The sequence below is a fragment of the Barbus barbus genome, assembly GCF_936440315.1.
Source record: "Barbus barbus genome assembly, chromosome: 5".
Taxonomy (NCBI): Eukaryota; Metazoa; Chordata; class Actinopteri; order Cypriniformes; family Cyprinidae; genus Barbus; species Barbus barbus.
In genome coordinates this window covers 14399291-14419256 of record NC_136733.1, presented here as the reverse complement: position 1 = coordinate 14419256, position 19966 = coordinate 14399291, and the positions used below count along the sequence as shown (strand labels likewise).

The window sequence follows — 19966 nt, the reverse complement described above, 5'->3', positions numbered from 1 at the left end:
GATCAAATAAATGCAGACTTGATAAAAATAAAAGACTCCTTTTAGAGGTGACTTTCTGTCTTCAATAAACTATTCCTTTAAAAACATTAACAACAAAAAACATTTTTCCAAACTTTTGAATGGCAGTGTACATTAGTTACTTCATTTACGGTTGTTGTTTACATGTTACATCAGGGAGTAAAACTGTACAAACTGGAATTTTATGATGATTTTATGGAATTTTAAGTTCCCTCGGGATTATCTTGCTGGATGTGTGGCCATGTGTGAATTTTTGTTAGACAAATTGTGACCCTGGACCACAAAACCAGTCGTAAGTGTCCATTTTTCAAGATTTATATATTAATAAACACTGAATAAATAAGTTTTCCATTAATGTATGGTTTGTTAGGATAGGACAATATTTGGCTGAGATACAACTATTTGAAAATCTAAATATTGAGAAAAATCCCCTTTAAAATTGTCCAAATGAAATTCTTAGCAATGCATATTACTAATCAAAAATGAAGTTTTGATATATTTACCGTAGAAAATTAACAAAATATCTTCATGGAACATGAGCTTTACTTAATATCCTAATGATTTTTGGCATAAAAGAAAAATTGATCATTTTGACCCATACAATGTATTTTTGGCTATTGCTACAAATATAGCCCAGCGACTTAAGACTGGTTTTGTGGTCCAGGGTCACAATTACGTTTTGTAATAAACTTTTCTGTATAGCTGGCAGGTATTTAAAACAGTCTTGGCTCGGTTTTGTTACTTACAGTAACACAGAATGAAAAGATCACCTACCATTGGTTGGCTATAAAGATAGTCCTGCCCCTAATTTGTGCCATTGGTTGAGCTACTGTTGCTGTGTTAATGTTGCAATGACTTGGTTCTATCCATCGGTTTTGATTGGATGCATGCAGATCTGAATGTGAGTTTGAAGTAAGAAAGCGAGCGCAGCAAACATCTCAAAAAACGTCATGACATTTTGATTAAAAATTCTCTAAAAAAAATCTCTTCAATAAAATGCATTTAGAAAATAGTGAATTTCCATTTCATGCTGACTTTAAGCTAGTCGGGATGCTCGATAAAAGAAAGGTTTTGAAAGTACTATATAGGATCACTGTGTTTACACTTTTCTGGGAAATCAGTCTACCATTGTTTACTTTACAGTTGTCTCGGCATATTCAAGATTCAAGATTCAAGAGTTTTATTTGTCACATACACAATTATACAGAGTATAACCAGCAGTGAAATATATTAAATTTGAGAAAGATTTTATCATCGCAAACTTACACACTTCATCTTTAATTCATGATTTTCTAGAAAGACTAAACAAGACATAATGTCACTTAAAAATTCTTTTAATTGTTTAACTGTTTACATTCACATGTATGCGGATATTACAGTACAGCTACTGTATAAGTACTCAAGAAAGTCCAATGTAATCCAAGAGTTCTCTGCATGGAAATGGATCTCGTTACCTAACCACTATCATTCTGTTCATGAATGAATGACTGCAAAGATATACAACATTAAAGATATTGTCAAACATTCATGACCTCAAGGTCAGCCTCAACGATAGCAGTTCGAGGTACAAAGGTTGCTTTCTTTAAGAGCAACACCTGCAGGACTCCAGTTACAGAGGAACGAGGAAATGGAAAATGAGCAACTGATCAACTCCAGGCTAACTGTGCACTGACGACGATCTCTGCCATGGGGAGCAGTTTAACCAAAACAATAAATAAGTGAGTAGCCAAACATTTGCATGTTTAAATTATTAAACATACTGGGCATAGTTTACAGTATTTATTTACTCAAATGCAACAGGGTTCTATGACATGTGCTTGTATTATAGCAGTAGGATCTTGATGGGAAGGAAACTGCCTTAAACATTTGTGTTGCTAAATGTTCTGTTTACTATTTAACATAAATGTGAACCTTTAAGTAGGCCATTCTTTGAGAAACACTGATCCTCTGTGTTTGTTCATATTTGATATTTAAGGCTGGAAAAGCCAAACCAGATACAAGACGGTGTTCATAAGGTGTTGCTTTGTTCAGAAAAAAGGGAAGTGTATTGTATTAGCTTTTATCAGGAGAAACAAGTAGGAAGCTAAATATTCTTCCTCTTAATAAGAGTGCTTATTACTTTGAAAGAATGTACTTAAGTACATACTGAGTGTATTTTTTCATACACTTAATTTCATGTCATGTTAATTGAAAATTATGTTCATATTAAATACGATCTTAAAAATGTTTTTCGACCCACTTAAGTAGGACTTAAATGCATCTTTATATGAATGACATCTATTGTCTTTGAAATATTGTTAATATACAGTTAAAGTTATAATAAAGTATTTTGTGCTTTAGCATGTTAGTCAAATCAAAATAACGCATGACAAGATTATTACAAAAATAATCATTTAAAATAGCCAACTTTAAAGTAAAACTTTTAAAAAGTATACTTAAGAACATTGTTATGGAGGGGTACTCTCTTTAAGAACATTCAAGTGGCCTTTTATTTCATTAATATTTTAAATTAAAAATATATACTTTTAAGATTTGAAGCGCACTACATTCAGTACAAAGACAAAGTCTATCAATGATCAACTTCATTTAGGGAACTACACTACAGAACAAATAAATCGAATTTTATTTAAATTGTAGTGTTTTTTTTTCTTTAGATGGAGAATAAATCCAAGAAAACTTTCACAAAAAAAGGCAAAAAGAAAAGGTAACAACCAATAAAAGCTCCATTTCTGAGATAATAAATGAAAAGGATACTCTGATTATCAAAACTATGTTTATAACTTGTTTATCCAGTTATTGTAATGTTGCTTGCTATTCAACAACAGGTCCACCAGTGGTTCCTTCCCATCAGGTGTGTTGGTTTAACTGGCCACTAAAAAACCTATATGCAAATATATACAACAACTTGTGACAAGAACTTTATTTTCACAGCAGGCCCGTGTTGATGCTCACATGTATGACCTTGTGTCAGCTGAACCACAGTATGCCCAGGTGAATAAAAAAAGGAAGCAGAATGAGGATGATTTACACTACGCAGAGATTCAAGTCCTACAGTCTGAAAATGCGACCAGCAGAGGAAAACTGAAACAGACTTCAAACTACGACAACACAGAGTATGCAACCTTAGACTTTAAAACTACGGTGAATACACAGACGTCAGTTGAACCTGCAGATTTATTCATCCCACCTGGAGAACTACAGAGACCAAACATGAGCTTTTCCCACAGGAAGAATGTCCACTCAAAGCGAGCGGTTATGGCGTGAGCAAATAAAAACACATTTCTATATTCTATCCTGCTGTACTACTATTGTGCCTTTGAACAAGTGCCTTTTAAGTGTGCAATCTGTACACTTCACATTACATAAAAATCAAGTGCCATAGAGGTTATTTCTTTCAAATATATAGCCTATGATATGATTTCTGCCAATCAAAATGTATTTCTAACATTCATAATAAATTTACAGCCAAATGGTTTAATTGAAAGTACATTTATAATAATCATAGTAGTCTTGTGTAGCCAGCTAATGTCAGGTTCACTTTGTGGTGTATTTTGACTAGAAGGGGTTGTAGTTGTATCTTGTTCTAATCAAAGTTCTCTGGAATTTCTCTTTTTCTACGTCAAAGATTTCTAGTCAAGTGAAAACAAGTTTGTGCCATGACTCACCAATACAGTTCCAGAGAGCTGTTGCCATCTTGGAAATGATATCATAAGGTTTATCTGTGTGTTCCTCCTTCCAACCTCCAGCGAAGTTCCAGTTGTTATTTTGGTCTAAAATGCACCATTATGGTGTCTACCAGCAGCGGCTAACTGGATCATGCTTATGAATGATATTCAAGTTCTTTGTACATTACATAATTGATTATATTTATTCTCTACACACACAAAAGTAATGTTTAGGCCTACCATAGACCTTACTGCACTAATAAAACCAAAAGAACTATTCTAAAATCCAATAGAAAATCAGTTTTGCTGATTCAGTGTTCAATATTAATATTGATTTCAACATCCAATAGTGATTAAATGTTCTGTAGCTACTTATCCTACAGGACCACAAACTGTGTGTAAATAAAAACTGACCTACTCAAGTTTGAATTCAAAGGTTTGGACACATTCTTAAAAGTGAGAAGATTTTACATCAGATGAAAACATTCTAAAATTAGGTTTACATTGACTGGTTCTGGCTTTATGAAGGTGAAATTTACCCAGAAGACAAAGAAATAATACAGTATGTTCAAGATTGCTGTCTTTAGAGTGAAAATCTGACAGGAAGATGATAGCTTCTGTAATTTCGATCGTTTTGTTACAACAGAAAGAAATTAGCACGGTAGCTTCCGACCAGAAAGATTTCGAGAATGGGCAATGACAAAACAGATGTAGAATAGATTCTTCATCAGGATTACAAAATGAACACAATGAAGATATATTCTCAAAAAACCTACTTAAGAATAAATTACAAGGGTAGTATCTGTGAACAATTTTAAAATGGAGTTCTTTCATTTTACTTGGAATAAAAAATCTGTGAGGAGAGGTCCATAAGTTATTCAAATCAGAGTTATTCAATAACAGATCCTCCATTTAGATTGTGCTTTAGAGGGGCATCCTGGAGTTGAAGATAGGGCATTTCTGATAAAGACCTTTTTGCATTTTTTCATCTAATACATAAACTCCATTAAATGCAAGTAGGGAAATGGTTGTTTACACAGCCATAACATAAATGTGCTTTAAAACCCTCTGATGGTTTTCATTTCTGTCCACACTTGTTTTTTTGGGGGGGTCTCCAGAGACCCCAGACAATAACATTTTATTTTGTAACAAGATAATAGGTTTTTTTTTTTTACAAATGTAATTTTACTCTGTTTGTTAATGTTTTTACTCAACATTTGTGCAGTTTTTGGAGGATTTATGATATCTTTTAAATTTCTATAAATAAATAAACATTTATTTAAATAGGCTTTTTACAAAAAAACAGCATTTGATGTAAAATTCACTTTATAAAAGGCCCAGATTTCTAACTTTCATTCATGGGGATAACATGGATCATTTTAAGTGATTTAATGTAACATTTATACCCATTTTTTGGAAAATGCAGTTTTAAAATAAAATTAAAAAATCACTTTAACCACTAGATGGCTATAGAGCTCCACTATTTGCTATTTGACTACCTGAAAGATATCTTTTCACAAGTTGGATTCAGATCTAAATATTATAAAAATCACAATTATAACAAAAATAAAATATTTTTTGTCAAAGTTTAGTATTTGTTGTACTGAAAAACCCCCAGTTTTTCAATAATGTTACATTATGATTAGAATCAAACCTGAACAAAATGTTACAAAGAGAAATGTTGGAGTCTTAAGATTTTATCATTTATTTCAATTATCTATTTTTAATATAATTCTACATTTTTAATCAACATTTCAGTTACTAACTGTAACAGAACAAAAATGAACAGAAATGAACAGTTATATTACATATGAACACATGAACTGAACAGCAATAACAAGTGAGCAAATAAAGCAGTAAAAAGATAAAATTTAGTAAAAGAAATCAAACAACGAGGAACAATAAGTGTGTGTGTGTGTGTGTGTGTGTGTGTGAGTACACATTGTCGGTGTCAGTGTCACCACTTTATATTTGTGTTGGTTCTGCATTTTGGATGATTTTATTTGACAAATTATAGCCTTACAAATGTGTGTGTGTGTGTGTGTGTGTGTGTGAGTGTGCACATTTTCAATGTGTCAGAGTCACCAATTTATTTTTGTGGTGGTACTGCATTTTGGATGATTTTATTTTACAAATGATAAGAGAACAGTTTTTATAGTCTCAAAAATGTGTTCCTCTATGTGTGTGTTGTGAGCAATATAATTTAGCATTGTGGATGTTTTTTGCATTGGTGGAAGTGTGCCACTTTATTTGTGCCATTGTCGATGTGTTCTGCGTTGTTTCTGATTTTGATGATGAATTTTGTCTATTTTGATTGCAAAACCACGAGTGTCACAAATTTTGTCACGCTAACATAAAAACAGATATCATTCCAATTTTTTTTTTTTTTTGTAGATCTAGAAAGTGTTGAGAGCCGTAGAAGGTTTCATACCATTTGGACAAAGGGAACATTTTTTAAAAATTGAGCAAAAGTCATTTGCGGGTCAAAAAGACCCCGCAGCCAATCAGAGGGTTTTAAACAAAGTTTTTAAACTGACAGGGATACTTTTAATCACTTTATTATAGATTGTTGCACCTTTTAAAGACACAAAATCGGGAAAAGAAAGAAGGTCTCCCTGAGCACTGAATAAATCAGAAACAAAAAAAATATTTTGATTCACCCATTCAATGAAAAAAAGTGATTTATTACCAGACAATATATTTTCATTGTTCCAAATAATACATGCGTGCGTGTGGGGAGAAATTATGTTTAAAAGCAATCTTCCAGGATTCTAGGGCTTGTTTATGAATATTTAGAGTTTAGTAGGTAATTTACTACACTTAAAGTTACAGGACAATAAAAATTTAAGGCCACCACAACATTTGAAGATTAAGTTAGGGATCCAAAACCAGGGTAACTCATCATTAGATAAACAATTCTTGATCCAGTTCATTTTGAAAGTCTGGTTAATGGTTTTAAAATCTAACGCGTTAAGACCACCTTCCTTATAATTCCTAGTTATAGATTTCCTTTGAACACATTCGGTCTTATTTTTCCAAATAAAACGGAAATAGATTTGATTGTTTTTTGATCAACATAAAGGGAAAAAGCAAGATAAACTAAGCATGATATGCCCTCAGCTTTAGTCAGCAGGACTCTCCCATAAATAGTCAAGTCTCTCTGCAGCCAACAACATCATTTTTTTAATATTATCTAGCCTTGGCTGAAAATTGTGAAGGAGACGGTCTGAATCTGATCTGCAGATATCAACCCCTAGATATTTAACATGACATTTAACTTTAATACCGTCAACGCAATTTTTATTTGAATCACGTACATATAAAATTTCACTTTTGTTGGAATTTACTACTAAACCTGAAGCTTTGGAGAAAAGATTAAATTCATTTAAAGCAGCAGAAACTTGCGAATCATTTTTAAGAAAAAGACAAGTATCGTCAGCTAACTGACTTATGATCAATGTATTCCCTCCAATATTTATACCTTCAATATTGGAGTGCTTTATGTGCAGGCTTAATAGCTCAGCAGCCAACAGAAAAAGAAAAGGAGAGATAGGGCATCCCTGGCGAATACCTCGGCCCACACAATATCGGGGGGAGGTGCCAGAAGCTAAGGAAACACAACTGTTACTACCGTTATATAGAGTTCGAATCGCATTAATAAAGGATCTACCAAAACCAAACTTAGAAAGGGCTTCAAAAATTAAAAAAATGCTCAACTGTATCGAAAGCTTTATATAAAAGTCAATAAACAAAATGAAGGGTTCTCACAAAGTTCTCTATTCTTCAATCTTATGGAAAAACAAGGATGAAGCATTAAGATCAAAAGAAGAGGTGTATATAGATTTTGATAAAAATTACAAACATGAGAAGAGATCGCAGAGGGGTCATTAGATAATGTATCATTAATATACAGAGAGGAGATCCTCTTATTACTTCCACGTTTTTTCCTTAGGTTGAAAAAATAAGCATAGTTTTTTTTCACTAAACTCAAACCATTTTGCTCTTGATCTAATGAATGCGCCCCTTGCTTTCTCTAAAAATAAATCATCCAGACTGCTTTGTAAAGTATAAAGAGATTCCTTGTCATCCTCTCCCGGGTTAGGATTCCTTAAAATCTCACAATTTTATAGAGAATTTTCTACATTCGTATTTAAAAAGCTCCCATTTAGAAATGGCCGAAATATTAGCCCGAGATATCGGATTATCCGCAATATGAGTCAGATAGTAAAAAAGAACAATTTAACTTCCAGTAACCAGGGGTTACTTTTCTTCTCTGCTTAAATTTTGTATCAGAAAAATTCATATCAACTGCTGCATGATCTGTTAGAGGTGAGGGTGAAATTTCTGCTGATGTTGAATATGAAATTAAAGAATCTGATATTAGCCACAGGTCGATACGAGATTTTTGAGAAAAATCAGATTTAAACCAAGTGTACATGTGGCTATCGGGGTGTAAATATCTATGTGCATCAATTAGGTTCAGCCGTTGACATAACTCTCCTATTAGGGGGTTAACGCTATTAGACACAGTTCTAGGCGGAAATCTATCAACTACAAAATCTGGTGCCTCATTGAAATCACCACCAATTAATATAAAGGCAGAGGGATATTTGAGTTTCAAATGACTTACATTAGGGATTATATCATCAAGAAGAGATTTATTGTTTGAAGAATTGTTGAACCCATATATGTTAACCATTATAAAGAAATTATTATCCAATAGAATAACTGATACAATGCATCTTCCTATCCTTGAAGAAAGCGTTTCTATAATCTTTCCCTGCAATCTATCAGTGAGTAAGATAGCGACCCCACCCGACGAACACGAATTATGACAGAAAGACCCCACTGGGTCCACACATGAATGGGTCTCTTGCAAAAAATAAACATCCTTTTTCATGGATTTACAAAACAGAAATGAAGCTTTCCGTTTAAGTCACGTAGCCCCCGAAGATTCAAAGAGAAATACGAACTAAACATAGTATTGGAACTCAACTCTGAGTAATACAACTGTTATAAACAGATACAACAAATGAAGTCGATCACTTCTTAGAAGATATACAGAGCTCCTATTCCCAATAAAGCTTGCTTGGGAAGGCCAACACACCCTTTCGTGGACCCATAAAAAATACATAAATAAAAATAAGTAGTAATAACTGTATTTATAAAAATAAGGTTAAAGAGGAAAAGAAAGAGACTAAATAAATAAATTTGGCAAAATCACAGTGTAAGAGGCATACTAAATGTCATACACAGAAATTATCTTCCCATTAATAAAAGCAACTGGCCCATTAAACCCAGCTTTTTTTCCTTCCCTTCTTGCCTTTTCGACGAGTGGCCAGAGTTTGTTTCTTGCCTCCTTGTCTTCCCGAGTGAGATCTTCCAGGATCCTAATTGTTTTCTGTTTCAGCAGCTCGGATCGTTTGGCTTCTGTCCATACTGCATCAGGACATGTGCGGGATAAGAACTGGACGATGATCCGCCGCGGGTCTCCAGACTTGGGTCAAGTCTATGCGCGATGTCGACCACGTCCTGTAGTTTCTCCGCGGAGTGTGGAGAGAGGTTCCTGTTTTCCCTTCTCGCTCAGGTAACTTATCCCGGCTACACGGAGCTTGCATCTGCGTTTGTAGCTATCCAAGCCGCTGCATCTCTCCTTGAGAGACTTGTTTTCCTTTTCCAGGTTCTCAACCTTTGATTGCAGAGAAAGCACCTTCTCCGTCAGAAAAAGAGAAAGCACCTTCTCCGCTCGAGATTTCTTCTGAACAGGGGACTTACTAGGAGTGTCCGGAGAGCTCCCAAAAGCGTTTTCTGGGCGTCTTGCGTATCTTGAGATTGAACAGAGGCCGTGTCCCTATCTTCCTCCATGTTTGTAGCAACCGAGCTACTTTTCTCAGGCGTAGAAACTAACAAAAAACTTTAAAAAAGGGTCCCAAAATCATTAAAGGCAGTCTTAACAGAATATGCTAAGCTTCCGAAAAAACTGAACATGGAAAGTCAAAGCATTAAGCACCGCATATAAAATATATGAAGAGCGCGACGAAGTTGCTGTTAACGCGGCGCCATCTTGACCCGCCCCGGAAATGACTTCTACTGGTTTAAAGAAATCACATCCGACCTGTGCATCAAGAGGATGGATCGGCGAGTATTAGTGAAATAACAGCACACTCTCACCCGGAGACGGTCTTTAGCGGGGACTGACGGTTGTAAACGGGAACGTGATATAGGTACTGCTTTTTGCAACATGTCTGACTTGCCTTTGATTTATTTGTATCCGTTTCGAGGGCCTTCGAAAGTCTGGCATGCATGAGGAGCCTGTTCGTTGACATCTTTATGCATAAGACCTGTCCTGTACATAAAACAAAAAGTTTTTAAGTAAGAATATTTTCTTTGATGGATTATATACGAAAGGTGGTCTAGTAATATGTTTTTAATTCGTGTGAGGATATTTCCGACGAAACCTGTTTGTTTTCATTCATGTGATTCCGGACACATTATTCTAGCTAGTGTTTTAATGCAACACAATTTATGCATATAAATTGAAATATGTATGTGCACTTATAGACAGTTCAGTTCAATTTTTTTGTATAGATTTAATTCCTTGGAATTGTATGTAAATACCATGGTATATTAATTTTAATAATTCAGTACCATGTTATGTATCAAAGGTATTACCATCTCTTGTAAATACATAGTGTATAAATATATTAATCATTCAGTACCATGATATTGCTATGTGAGACCTTATATTCTGTAAATAGCAGGGTGCAATATATACAATACCAGTCTTGAATGGTAAGACCAAAGAATGGACACATGTGTAATTCATGTTATGACTTATGACTTAATCGGTTGCTAATCTGATGTATTCTCTCCCATCAGTCCCTTTAAAAGATGTTGTCCAATCCTCCGGCTGAGCAGAAAGGTGCAGAGCAGGTGCCTGCGTCTGCGGCTGGTCCATGCCATCGTGCTGCTCTTTCTCCGCTGTATCAGGAACAGCTGGCCATAGGATGCAGAGAAACCAGCAGGGAGGAGATTGAATCTGGTGACAAAACACAACCCTCAGACTTTGAGAAGGGCTTGAAGGAAGTTCATCTGGAAAATGAAGGAGCTCTGAAACAGATGACGTTTGATCCAAAAAGTAGTAACTTTGGAGTCAGTCCTAGTTCGACTTCCATGCACATGTGTGATCAGCAAGGTAATGTTGAATATATGTGGTCAAATCTGCAGTGTTCACCCTAAGTTTGGCTTTAATAAAGCAAATCATATTTCCCCTTGCTACCTGAGAAGAAACACCTATTTCATTATTTTGTTTTTTAATTCTATAAAAATTAAAAGCAATCTAATGTGCAATAGTTAATTTCCTTATTATGCTATGTATCATAGTATCATAAATCACCTCTTAGTGGGTGTTTTATTTTATACGCCAAATAAAAATATTAGAATAATAAATATATACCTACACTACTGTTGAAATCTTTTAGGTCAATAAGATTTATAAATGTTTTTGAAATAAGTCTCTTGTGCTCAAAATGCTCCTTTTATTTGATAAAATACTGTAAAAGCGGTAATATTTTATCTTTTTACCTTAATTCTTTAAATAATTGGTTCCAAATGGAATCAAAACCATCTTTTGGTGTCTAGTCAAGTTATGTCAAGAAGTTATGTTTGATCAACATCTCCTTTGCAGAGGCCAAGTTTAGGGATCAACGATGGACACCTGCCACCTTCAATACATCTCCTCCAGCTGGACCATCAGGAGAGCAGCTTGGAGTTCTGGAACAATTTCTTGTGTCCCATCAAACTGAGATGAAGCGTCTGCTGACTGATACCTTTGGATCTCTGACCCAGCGTCTTGAGGCAGTGGAGAGGAGGATGGACCAGCTGTGTTCACAGAGTAGTGCACATACTCGCAGTTTAGCCCAGCTGCACAGTAAAGTTGGCCAACTGGGAAGAGACTTGTCCTTTGGCTGTTCAAATACTCTAAGTGCTTCATCAGCTTGCAGTCATGGTAAATGTTCATGTTAGCATAAGAAACATATTCATGTAAATTAATTATAATTTAATTTCAAGCTAATTACATATACCATCCCAAATGCTGTGATGAGCAAAGTATTCCTTCCTATGTTTCCTAATGTAACATGAAGTTGCAGTGGTGGAAAAAAAACTGGTCCCTTTTTAATAGCTAGCATCATATAGTTTATATTAAAGCCACAAACCATGACTTGCTATTGCTTCTTATATTCAGGTGGTATTAGGAGGACAGGGTGTTCTTGTTCTGGAGAGCTATTTATTGGGCAAAAAATTGGATTCAACATGAGTCAGTAGTATATTTGGAAGATAAATTCTTCCAGGTGTTTGCTAAAAGACAATTTAGTAAACTTTTAGGAGTACAGCAAAGACATAGATTAGCTTTGTTTTGATTTGTTTTTTTGTGCTTGCAGGAGTGCATGCAGAAGTGCCAAAAGACTACAAAGGAATCATTTCAAATATCTCTTCTCCAGAATCTAGGACGGACTCTTGGGCAATGTCAACTCCTTTCCAGCGCCGCCAAAGTCCTGATCATAAGTCTGAGGGCCTAAGCTGTCTAGATCTAAGTGGAAATTGTAGCAGCTCCAGTTCTTTGCGTGGAATTCTAAGAACATGCTGTTCAGGACAAAAAGAAAATTGTTTGCAGGGTAACTACTTGCCCGTTTCAGATTTTGAAGACCTGGAGATGGAACTGGAAGCTGAGAAGGACAGAGTCGCGTTAAACTTATTGGTCAATTCTGTGCTTAGCAGCTCAGATGACAATGGCAGTCGGGGACTTCCTTGTAATCAAGAAGTACTGTCCTCTGATAGCGTGGGGAATAATAAAACTGGTCAGGAAGGAGAAGACACCTTGAATAATCAGTGTTTACATGTTCCTGAAAACCCTCAGGTGCCTTCCGTTCAGTTTCTCAGATCTTCAGCTCCTAGTGGCTTAAAGTCAAACACTAATACATTTAAACTTTGTTCACTTGCAAAAGCAGTGAACTCAAAGCCCGCTGGGAAATCAGCAGCATTGACAGATTCCTCTAAAGACAAGTGTGAAAAAATCCAGCAGCAGTCCTTTAGTCAAATTACCTTCCCTTTCTCCACTAAGCCGCTAGGAGCACAACCCAACCCTGATAAATCAAAGGGTTGTTCAGTTCTCTTTCCGACTTCTAATAAGAAAGAAGACGCAATCTTGTACAAGATTAAAATGAATGGTTTTTTTCACTCTACTACTACCTCATTGAGTACCTCAAGGGATGTAGATGAATTGACAGGGACAAATGCTGGAGATTCTGCTGAGAGCACAAAGATAGGTAATAAAGGACAAAGCATTGATTGTCAGTTGTCAAATATATCACACTCAAAGGATAGCCCTTTTCAAGGGTCATCAATCCTGCCATACTGTGAACTTGCTTTGTCAAACCAACTGGTAAAAGGTGTAGGTGACCAAAAATCACTAGGTTCGCTTTTGACATTTTATCAAACACACTCCAGTTCCCATCTCTTGGCCCCAAGAAATAGGTCCTCCAAACCATTTTTAGAAAGCGATACTACCAAACTGTTGAATCAGCTCTCAGATACCGCCTATCGCTTGGTATCCAGAAGCTGTTCCTCGGCCAACTTGGAGAGATGGACTGGTTGCAGCAGAACTGGATCCAAACTCAAACACTATGGTGGAAAGAAACATCACCTTCCTGGATTTCCCACTCTTAAAGTTGGAGAAACCCTTTCTTTTTCCTCCTCTGAGCATGCAGGAGGGATATCCAAACATTGGCAGCAGATTTGTGAGGACTTGATACTTCCTGTCTCTCCTCAATTGACTGGTACACTAGCTTGTCCTTTAGATGCTTTACCTATCCACTTGGATAAAGACTCTGCAAGTTGTCCTAGCTTATCTCAACTTTTTCACCCCACCAGTCCGCCTTTGTCTACTTTTAGCAAAGGGAGCTTCTCTGGGGCAGGTGTTAGTACCGTCCTGGCTTTATCTTCTCCAGCTTCCTTCAGACTGTGGTTTCGACACAGGCGCATCAACTTTCCTCTTATGCAGTTGTCACGTCCTGGTATCCATACAGTTGTAAGTCGGATTTTGGGGAGGAGCAAGTGTCATCCTTTTCGACCTCTTGTTGACTTCACAGCCCCACCAGGCGTAGGCAACGATCACCAGTGAGTTAAAGCTGTTGAAGTTAAAACTTTGTTTTGCATGTTTTGATTGCAAGGAAATTTGATTTACATAATCAGAGGTGATTGTCAGTTTTTACGTGCATGCTGCTTGCACTTACAATTCAACCCAGTTTGATCTACGTTTTTTTTTTTTATTGATAGCTATATATGCCGATCCAGTCAAGAAGCTGCACCCAGCAGGAAAAGAGCTTCAGCACGGTGGGCATATCCCCCTAAATCTTTCGCATTTTAGCCAATCTAGTCAATGAAAATAAGTTTAATCAGCCTTTGCTAACCATTTCAGGTTGAAGGTGAAGTGCATAATTTTAGCACAACTAGCAACACAAAATCGAATGGCTGAAAAGCTTTCCAACGTATGGAAATCTACAGTAGCCAGGCATCTTCTTGTTTTCTTGAAACTCATTTTGTGGCATCTGTGGGTTTCTTGTGTTTTGAATGCAAGCATCATTATTATTACTTCAACTACACTTACAGAAATCAAATTTTGCATTTTATGAATGACAAGCTTGGTGTGGCCTGGTGTGTTTGAGCTGTGCTATTACTTTTCTAAGTGACTAAGTGTACAATTTTCAAGTATATAAAAAGCTTGAAGAAGTGTCCAAGCCCAGATATCATAGAGACCTGAATGTGGATTCTTTTGGGGTGGGCCAATAAGAAACCACCCACAACACCTTACACCTTAACCAAATGATGAGATTTCTAGTTACAGCTTGTCTGTCCATACCAGTTGTGACATACAGGATATGCAAATCAATCACAAATCACAACCAATCAGAAGAGCATGTGGGCAGGCTCACTGGAAGTCTCGCACAGTTTTTTTTGTTATTTACCTTTATTATTTCCTTTCCAAGATCTGAGGTAAATTATTCATTGTCTCTTTAATTTTGGCTGTTGAAGTCAAATAAAACCATTTTTATACAAAACATAGTCAATACCTGAGGTGTCACTCACGATAGAAACTGTACCAAAAATAGACTCCCCTGTCACTCGTTGGGTATCGCTGACATGTCTAGTTACGCTAAAAACTTTTATTAACATGGAAAAAACATTATTCATGTTGCGGCATTGCATCGTAAATTGTAAACAAAAAAAATCTAGTTTTTCTGTTCAGTTTTATGCTGCCAGTGGTGCAGAAATTACTCACTTCACCAAAGCGATAAAATTTTATTATGTCACCTACATAATAAAATAGGAGTGTAGCAATAAAATCTTTATTTTTAGACATTCTGATTTGAAGCATGAAGGCAATCCAGTTTAACAATCCATAGATATCTACACTTCTAAGCTGATAATCATGTACTGTAGATGTTATACTAGCAATAACCTGGTGTTCTCTAAAATGCTTGCTGGTTTCACTGTGTGTAGGAAAGCCACCTCATCCCTATCAGTGTGTCATCTGTCAAAAAATCGCCTCACACCAGAAAGGAGCCTAGATCACCCCTCTCGACACAGTATCAGCCCCAAATCGGTGCGATTGGATCGATCTTCCACTGAATCTGTGGGGAAATCTTTTGCTATCGCAAGTGCAAATGTCAAATACCCTGGTTTGCATAATCGGGGCACATCTACAGAAACGAACCAGGTATTACAGTATTTCATCTCTTCTAGCTTTTGAACTAATAGTTTTGAAAGAAGGAAGAATTCAAGTAGACCGAAGATTGCAAGTAGAAATATTTGGATCTTCAGACATTGCTGAACTGAAGGATTTGGCATTCCAGTTATGTTTCCTCAAGCCTAGACATTCATCTTTCTTTAGGTGGAACTCTATGACACTAATAGTGAAGCTCAAGGAGGTCGACGTTCCAAAAGGGTCTCTCAAATTCGTATTCGTAAGACTGTTCCCAAACCAGATAACAACCTTACTCCAATGGGACTCCCCAAACCAAAGAGGTGAGCATTCAACTCCTCTAGTGTTCATAATAAATAATGATGTGGAATCTTAGAACTGGTTTATATGTAAATTTTAAGTTGATACAATTCTTGTAATTGCTGTACATTTTTGAAGGGATCATGAACTGAGAAACCAAAATTCCCTTGATCGTTTGACAAAATAAGAGGTCATTGTAAACATCCTGTGAGGTTCAGAACTCAAAACTTTCTTTTTAGTTTAAAAACGGCTTATATTGAAGCCAGTCTGCCAAAACGAAAGCTTGTGGAATGTACAACTCTATGATGTAATAGTGTGAATAAGCACCGCCTCTGCAGAGGAAGATCAACGCCTGCTTCTACATCACTGCCTGTTTAGCCCCGCCCACTGATTTGTGCACGTAGTGTAAATATAATGAGAGGCAAACGTAGATCTATGCAGAAACCAAACGATAAAGATGGCCGAGAAGACAACAAGATGCTGTGCAGTGCCAAGTTGTGGAAAAACAGTTTTGCACTGCAATCCTTCTGATCCCAGCGTTAGTAAAGAGTGGATGAACTTTATTTTTAATGAAGTTTCAGACCACATCAGTAAGAACTCTGTCCTTTGCTCACTTCATTTTACCGTGGATTCATTAAGAAACGAGGCTCAGTTTGATGCAGGATTTTAAGAAAGATTTAAACGAAAAGACGTTGCTGTGTCGACTATATTTCTCACACCCACAAGTGTGAGAAACTGTGTTTATTACGTGATCACTATTGCTTTGTTTAACAGATTGTTTGATATGTACTATGTATGCGTTTTTAACCTAAATCACAGCAGCGTCCATCTGTGAAAGACGTAGGCTGTCAAACATGCACAACGGTAAGCCAATCATAGCAGTGGGCGTTTACTTCTGAGTCTACAACCGTCACGCCCATTCAAACAGTGCGTTCTGATGAGGGGGGTTAAAAACAGGACAGAAAATAGCCTATTATCTTTAAATTATGCAGTTATTTTATGTAAAAATATATAAATTCAAAGGAACCATATTTTTTCATAACACAAGAAGCAAAATGCAAAACCGGTCTTTAGGAAACTTAATGGCTAAACTAAAAGTGCTTAAAATTGTGGCACAACATCGGTTAAAACATTGATTATCATAAACATTCTGTTTTGTATCCAATAAGGCTGAAGAAAAAGGAATTCAGTTTGGAGGAGATTTATACCAACAAGAATTTCAAGTCTCCAACCCCTAAAAGGTTTGTTTTTGCAACTTTTATTTATTAATTTCTTTTAATCTTTTGTATTTTTTTTGAAAGTCATTCTGCTGTTTCTGCATTTCATTCACGCAGAAGCCTGGAGACGATATTTGAAGAACCGAAAGAGAAGAATGGCTCTTTAGTATGCATCGGTCATCAGAAACGAAGGCGAGTTCTAGACTTCCCAGATTTCACACTGCCTCGGAAACGCAAGGCTAAAACTAACCTGGGTCCACTGCGTGTGAAGGGGCCACGAGGAAGGGCTCGTAGGGGAAGACAGGACGACATTGACCTTGATGTATTGCTAATCGAGAAGCTCACAGAACTGGAAGACTACTTTTCTCGCCAAGGCCTAGAGGTTTAAGCTCTGCTTTTCACAAATCTGTTCTTAGTTCTTGTGAACAGTTGATCAATTACCAAAAATATTGGTTTTAATCGTTTTGCCTAATCAAGGAAAGAATTTGCGCTTCACACACCGTTGTTTACAGAAAGTTTAGCAATAGAGTGAAAAAAACATTTTCTTGTAGCATTTACAGTTGAAACGTAAAGCGTGTGAAGCAGACTGACACAAAAGACATTTGAGCTCTGTGTGTGTGCAAATAATATAAGCACATTACAGTAAACCTTCACTTTCTGATTCCTCACAATGTGACTGCTGCAACCTAGTTGTGTTTTTCTTGCATATTGCTAACTAACACGTTCCTATGTCATTTTCTGATGAAAAATTAATGTGGGAATAATAATTAATGATCCATTGGTTTAAGCCCTTCAAGGTCTCTGAAACAAGGAGGTGCTCATCCTTGACGATTAATGACCTATGAAATTGGCAGCTTAGATTTTATCATTACAGCTCCATTTTTGGCATATGTATTTATAGCTTCATAAATAAAAATAGAAAGGGATTTGCGGCCAAAAACAAGACTACGAAAAGCTATTTTAAGTTTTTATTTTCTTTTAAATAAATCCTTTAAGGTACAGTTCTGTGTTTGATCGCTATATTCTTGCTATTTATTCACCCTTCATGTCATTCCAATCCTGTATAACTTTCTTCTTCAGAATGCAAAAAGAAAAAAATGTCCGTATAATGAAAGTAAACAGAACCCAGCATTGTTCTGAACCCTATTATTTGGACAAAAACAGTTGCAACATGCTTTAAAATATCTTCTTTTGTGTTCCACAGAAGAAATGAAGTCATGCAGGTTTGAGATGAAATGAGGGTGAGTAAAGAATGACAAACTCGATTTGAAAAGTCCCTTAAGTTATTTAATTTATATAGCCTAGACACCATTCAGAGACCTCGAACCATACATGAACCATTGGGTTGTGCTTGACAAAAATGGGAGAAAAACCACTTTTCTTACGTTAGATGTGAAATTGCTTTTATTCAACAAAAACTTTTGGATTATAATTACTTATCCGAAACAGAGCTGTGATATGTACATGTTTGCCGTGAATCCATGCTGCTTTTTTGCTGGCTTAATATCTGGTTGAGAAAATGTAAGTGTTTGGTGAAACTCACTTTCTACTTTTCTGATCTGGCATTTATTGGGTGTTAAATGCAGCTAATAAAGTAATATGCTGGCCAGATTAGACATATTTTTAGTTTTATAATTCCATTGTGCAATATACTGCCACAACTTCATTCTCATTTTTTTGAGGATGAAACCAAGGTCACATTTTTTGTTTTGATGTGATATGTTGTATAATTTTCATTGCTTTTTCTTTTGTTTAATGGAAAACATTTACAGTCGATTATAATGTATCCTTGGACCTATTACCTACAGCTTTGTGCTTCTAACTCAACCTCTAGACATGTATTGTCTCTTTGAATCACTTTGAAGTGTTAGAATTGTACTCACAGGAACACATTTAAAAAGGCTAATCTGTGTTTACTTTGTTATGCAGTGAAACCAGCTCTTTTATCTTTTTTTCTCGATGGAAATATTTAAATTAGTATTTCCGTATCACACTTACAGTGTTACAGCTACTGTTGTGATTCTCTTTGAGCTCACCAACAGACCAACGCTACGTTTTGCTTGATTGCTGTCGATGTGATTTTATATATATTTTATGAATAAATTAGTGTTAACTAAGATTCAGTGTCATGCTTGGGTGGTTTACTGAAATCACAGTAATTACGGTAATCTTTTTAATGACGAATAATAAAAATGAAAAAATCAAATAAATGAAAGAAATATTAAAAAAAACACTTTCTCTTTTTTTCTCCTTTATTTTCTTTCTTTGTCCTGCCATGTTGATGTTTCTGAACCTTAAAAGCAATACAACTAAACAAAATTATTTCTGGGTTTATGTATTGTTTGTTTATTTGTTTGTTTTCTTAATTTATCTTTGTACCTGATACTATAGTTTTTTGTCATGTAACATGATAACAGCTAATTTATTTATTTATTAATTTTTTTTGTCAATAGGATATTTATTTTCTATTATATTAATTTAAGTTCTATTTATTTTTCTTTATTGTGCAGAAAAAACTGGTGCTATGTGTCAAGTGCCGTGGCAATGAACAATGAACCCTCCAGGTACCAGCGCATGTAGGGATACAAGCGAATGAAACCGCAGACAAAATGGCTAAAGAAGCAATTAAAATGGAGAATATTAGCATAGCAGTCACTTTAAGCAGGGCAGAAGGAAAGTTTGTAAATGGTAAGAAGTAAATGGCAGAAATACTGGAACTCGTAAAAAAGGAAGACATTTTTTATAGAATACAAAGTAACATGAAACAAGGTCAAATTAATCATCATAATTAGGAAGGACTTTATTATAGCCTAAATAGGCCTACAAGATTAAGAATGGGTCATACTAATCTTAATGCAATACTTCATATTATCGGAAAATATAATTCTGGTTTACACAATGCATGTCAGGAAATGGAAACTGTTGAGCAAGTTTTGATTAGATGTAAAAAAAATAAATAAAATGAACAGGAAAGAACTGAACTTATAAGAGATATGCTTTGGGTA

At 35.7% G+C, this 19966-nt stretch overlaps 2 protein-coding genes across 4 annotated transcripts; both read left to right on the top strand.

Annotated features, from left to right (window-relative positions):
• The first annotated feature begins 1639 nt into the window (after positions 1-1639).
• LOC306869645 (uncharacterized protein) lies at positions 1640-4110 on the top strand. Its single transcript, XM_079416491.1, has 5 exons — positions 1640-1736; positions 2673-2722; positions 2844-2869; positions 2950-3278; positions 3644-4110. The coding sequence occupies exons 1-5, from the start codon at positions 1705-1707 to the stop codon at positions 3657-3659; spliced, it is 453 nt and encodes a 150-aa protein (XP_079272617.1). The 5' UTR covers positions 1640-1704; the 3' UTR covers positions 3660-4110.
• A 5649-nt stretch (positions 4111-9759) lies between these two features.
• Positions 9760-19143, top strand: LOC306869644 (uncharacterized protein). Of its 3 annotated transcripts, XM_079416490.1 has the most exons (10): positions 9760-9907; positions 10563-10878; positions 11371-11691; positions 12125-13859; positions 14019-14075; positions 15243-15459; positions 15634-15767; positions 16914-16985; positions 17079-17153; positions 18166-19143. In XM_079416490.1, exons 2-10 carry the CDS (start codon positions 10575-10577, stop codon positions 18188-18190), a joined length of 2940 nt encoding a protein of 979 aa, XP_079272616.1. In that variant the 5' UTR covers positions 9760-9907; positions 10563-10574; the 3' UTR covers positions 18191-19143. The 3 variants fall into 3 exon arrangements, with proteins under 3 accessions (XP_079272616.1, XP_079272614.1, XP_079272615.1); XM_079416488.1 differs by lacking the exon at positions 18166-19143 and having other exon boundaries at positions 9773-9907; positions 17079-17386; XM_079416489.1 differs by lacking the exons at positions 14019-14075; positions 18166-19143 and having other exon boundaries at positions 9773-9907; positions 17079-17386.
• Positions 19144-19966: the final 823 nt, after the last annotated feature.

Coding starts and splice junctions, on each gene's coding strand:
- LOC306869645 (XM_079416491.1), top strand. CDS start 1,705: ATGGGGAGCAGTTTAACCAAAACAATAAATAA. Junction 2,723..2,843: donor AAAAAAGGCAAAAAGAAAAG/GTAACAACCAAT, acceptor ATTCAACAACAG/GTCCACCAGTGGTTCCTTCC. Junction 2,870..2,949: donor CAGTGGTTCCTTCCCATCAG/GTGTGTTGGTTT, acceptor TTATTTTCACAG/CAGGCCCGTGTTGATGCTCA.
- LOC306869644 (XM_079416488.1), top strand. CDS start 10,575: ATGTTGTCCAATCCTCCGGCTGAGCAGAAAGGTGCAGAGCAGGTGCCT. Junction 14,076..15,242: donor AGGAAAAGAGCTTCAGCACG/GTGGGCATATCC, acceptor CACTGTGTGTAG/GAAAGCCACCTCATCCCTAT. Junction 15,460..15,633: donor CATCTACAGAAACGAACCAG/GTATTACAGTAT, acceptor ATCTTTCTTTAG/GTGGAACTCTATGACACTAA.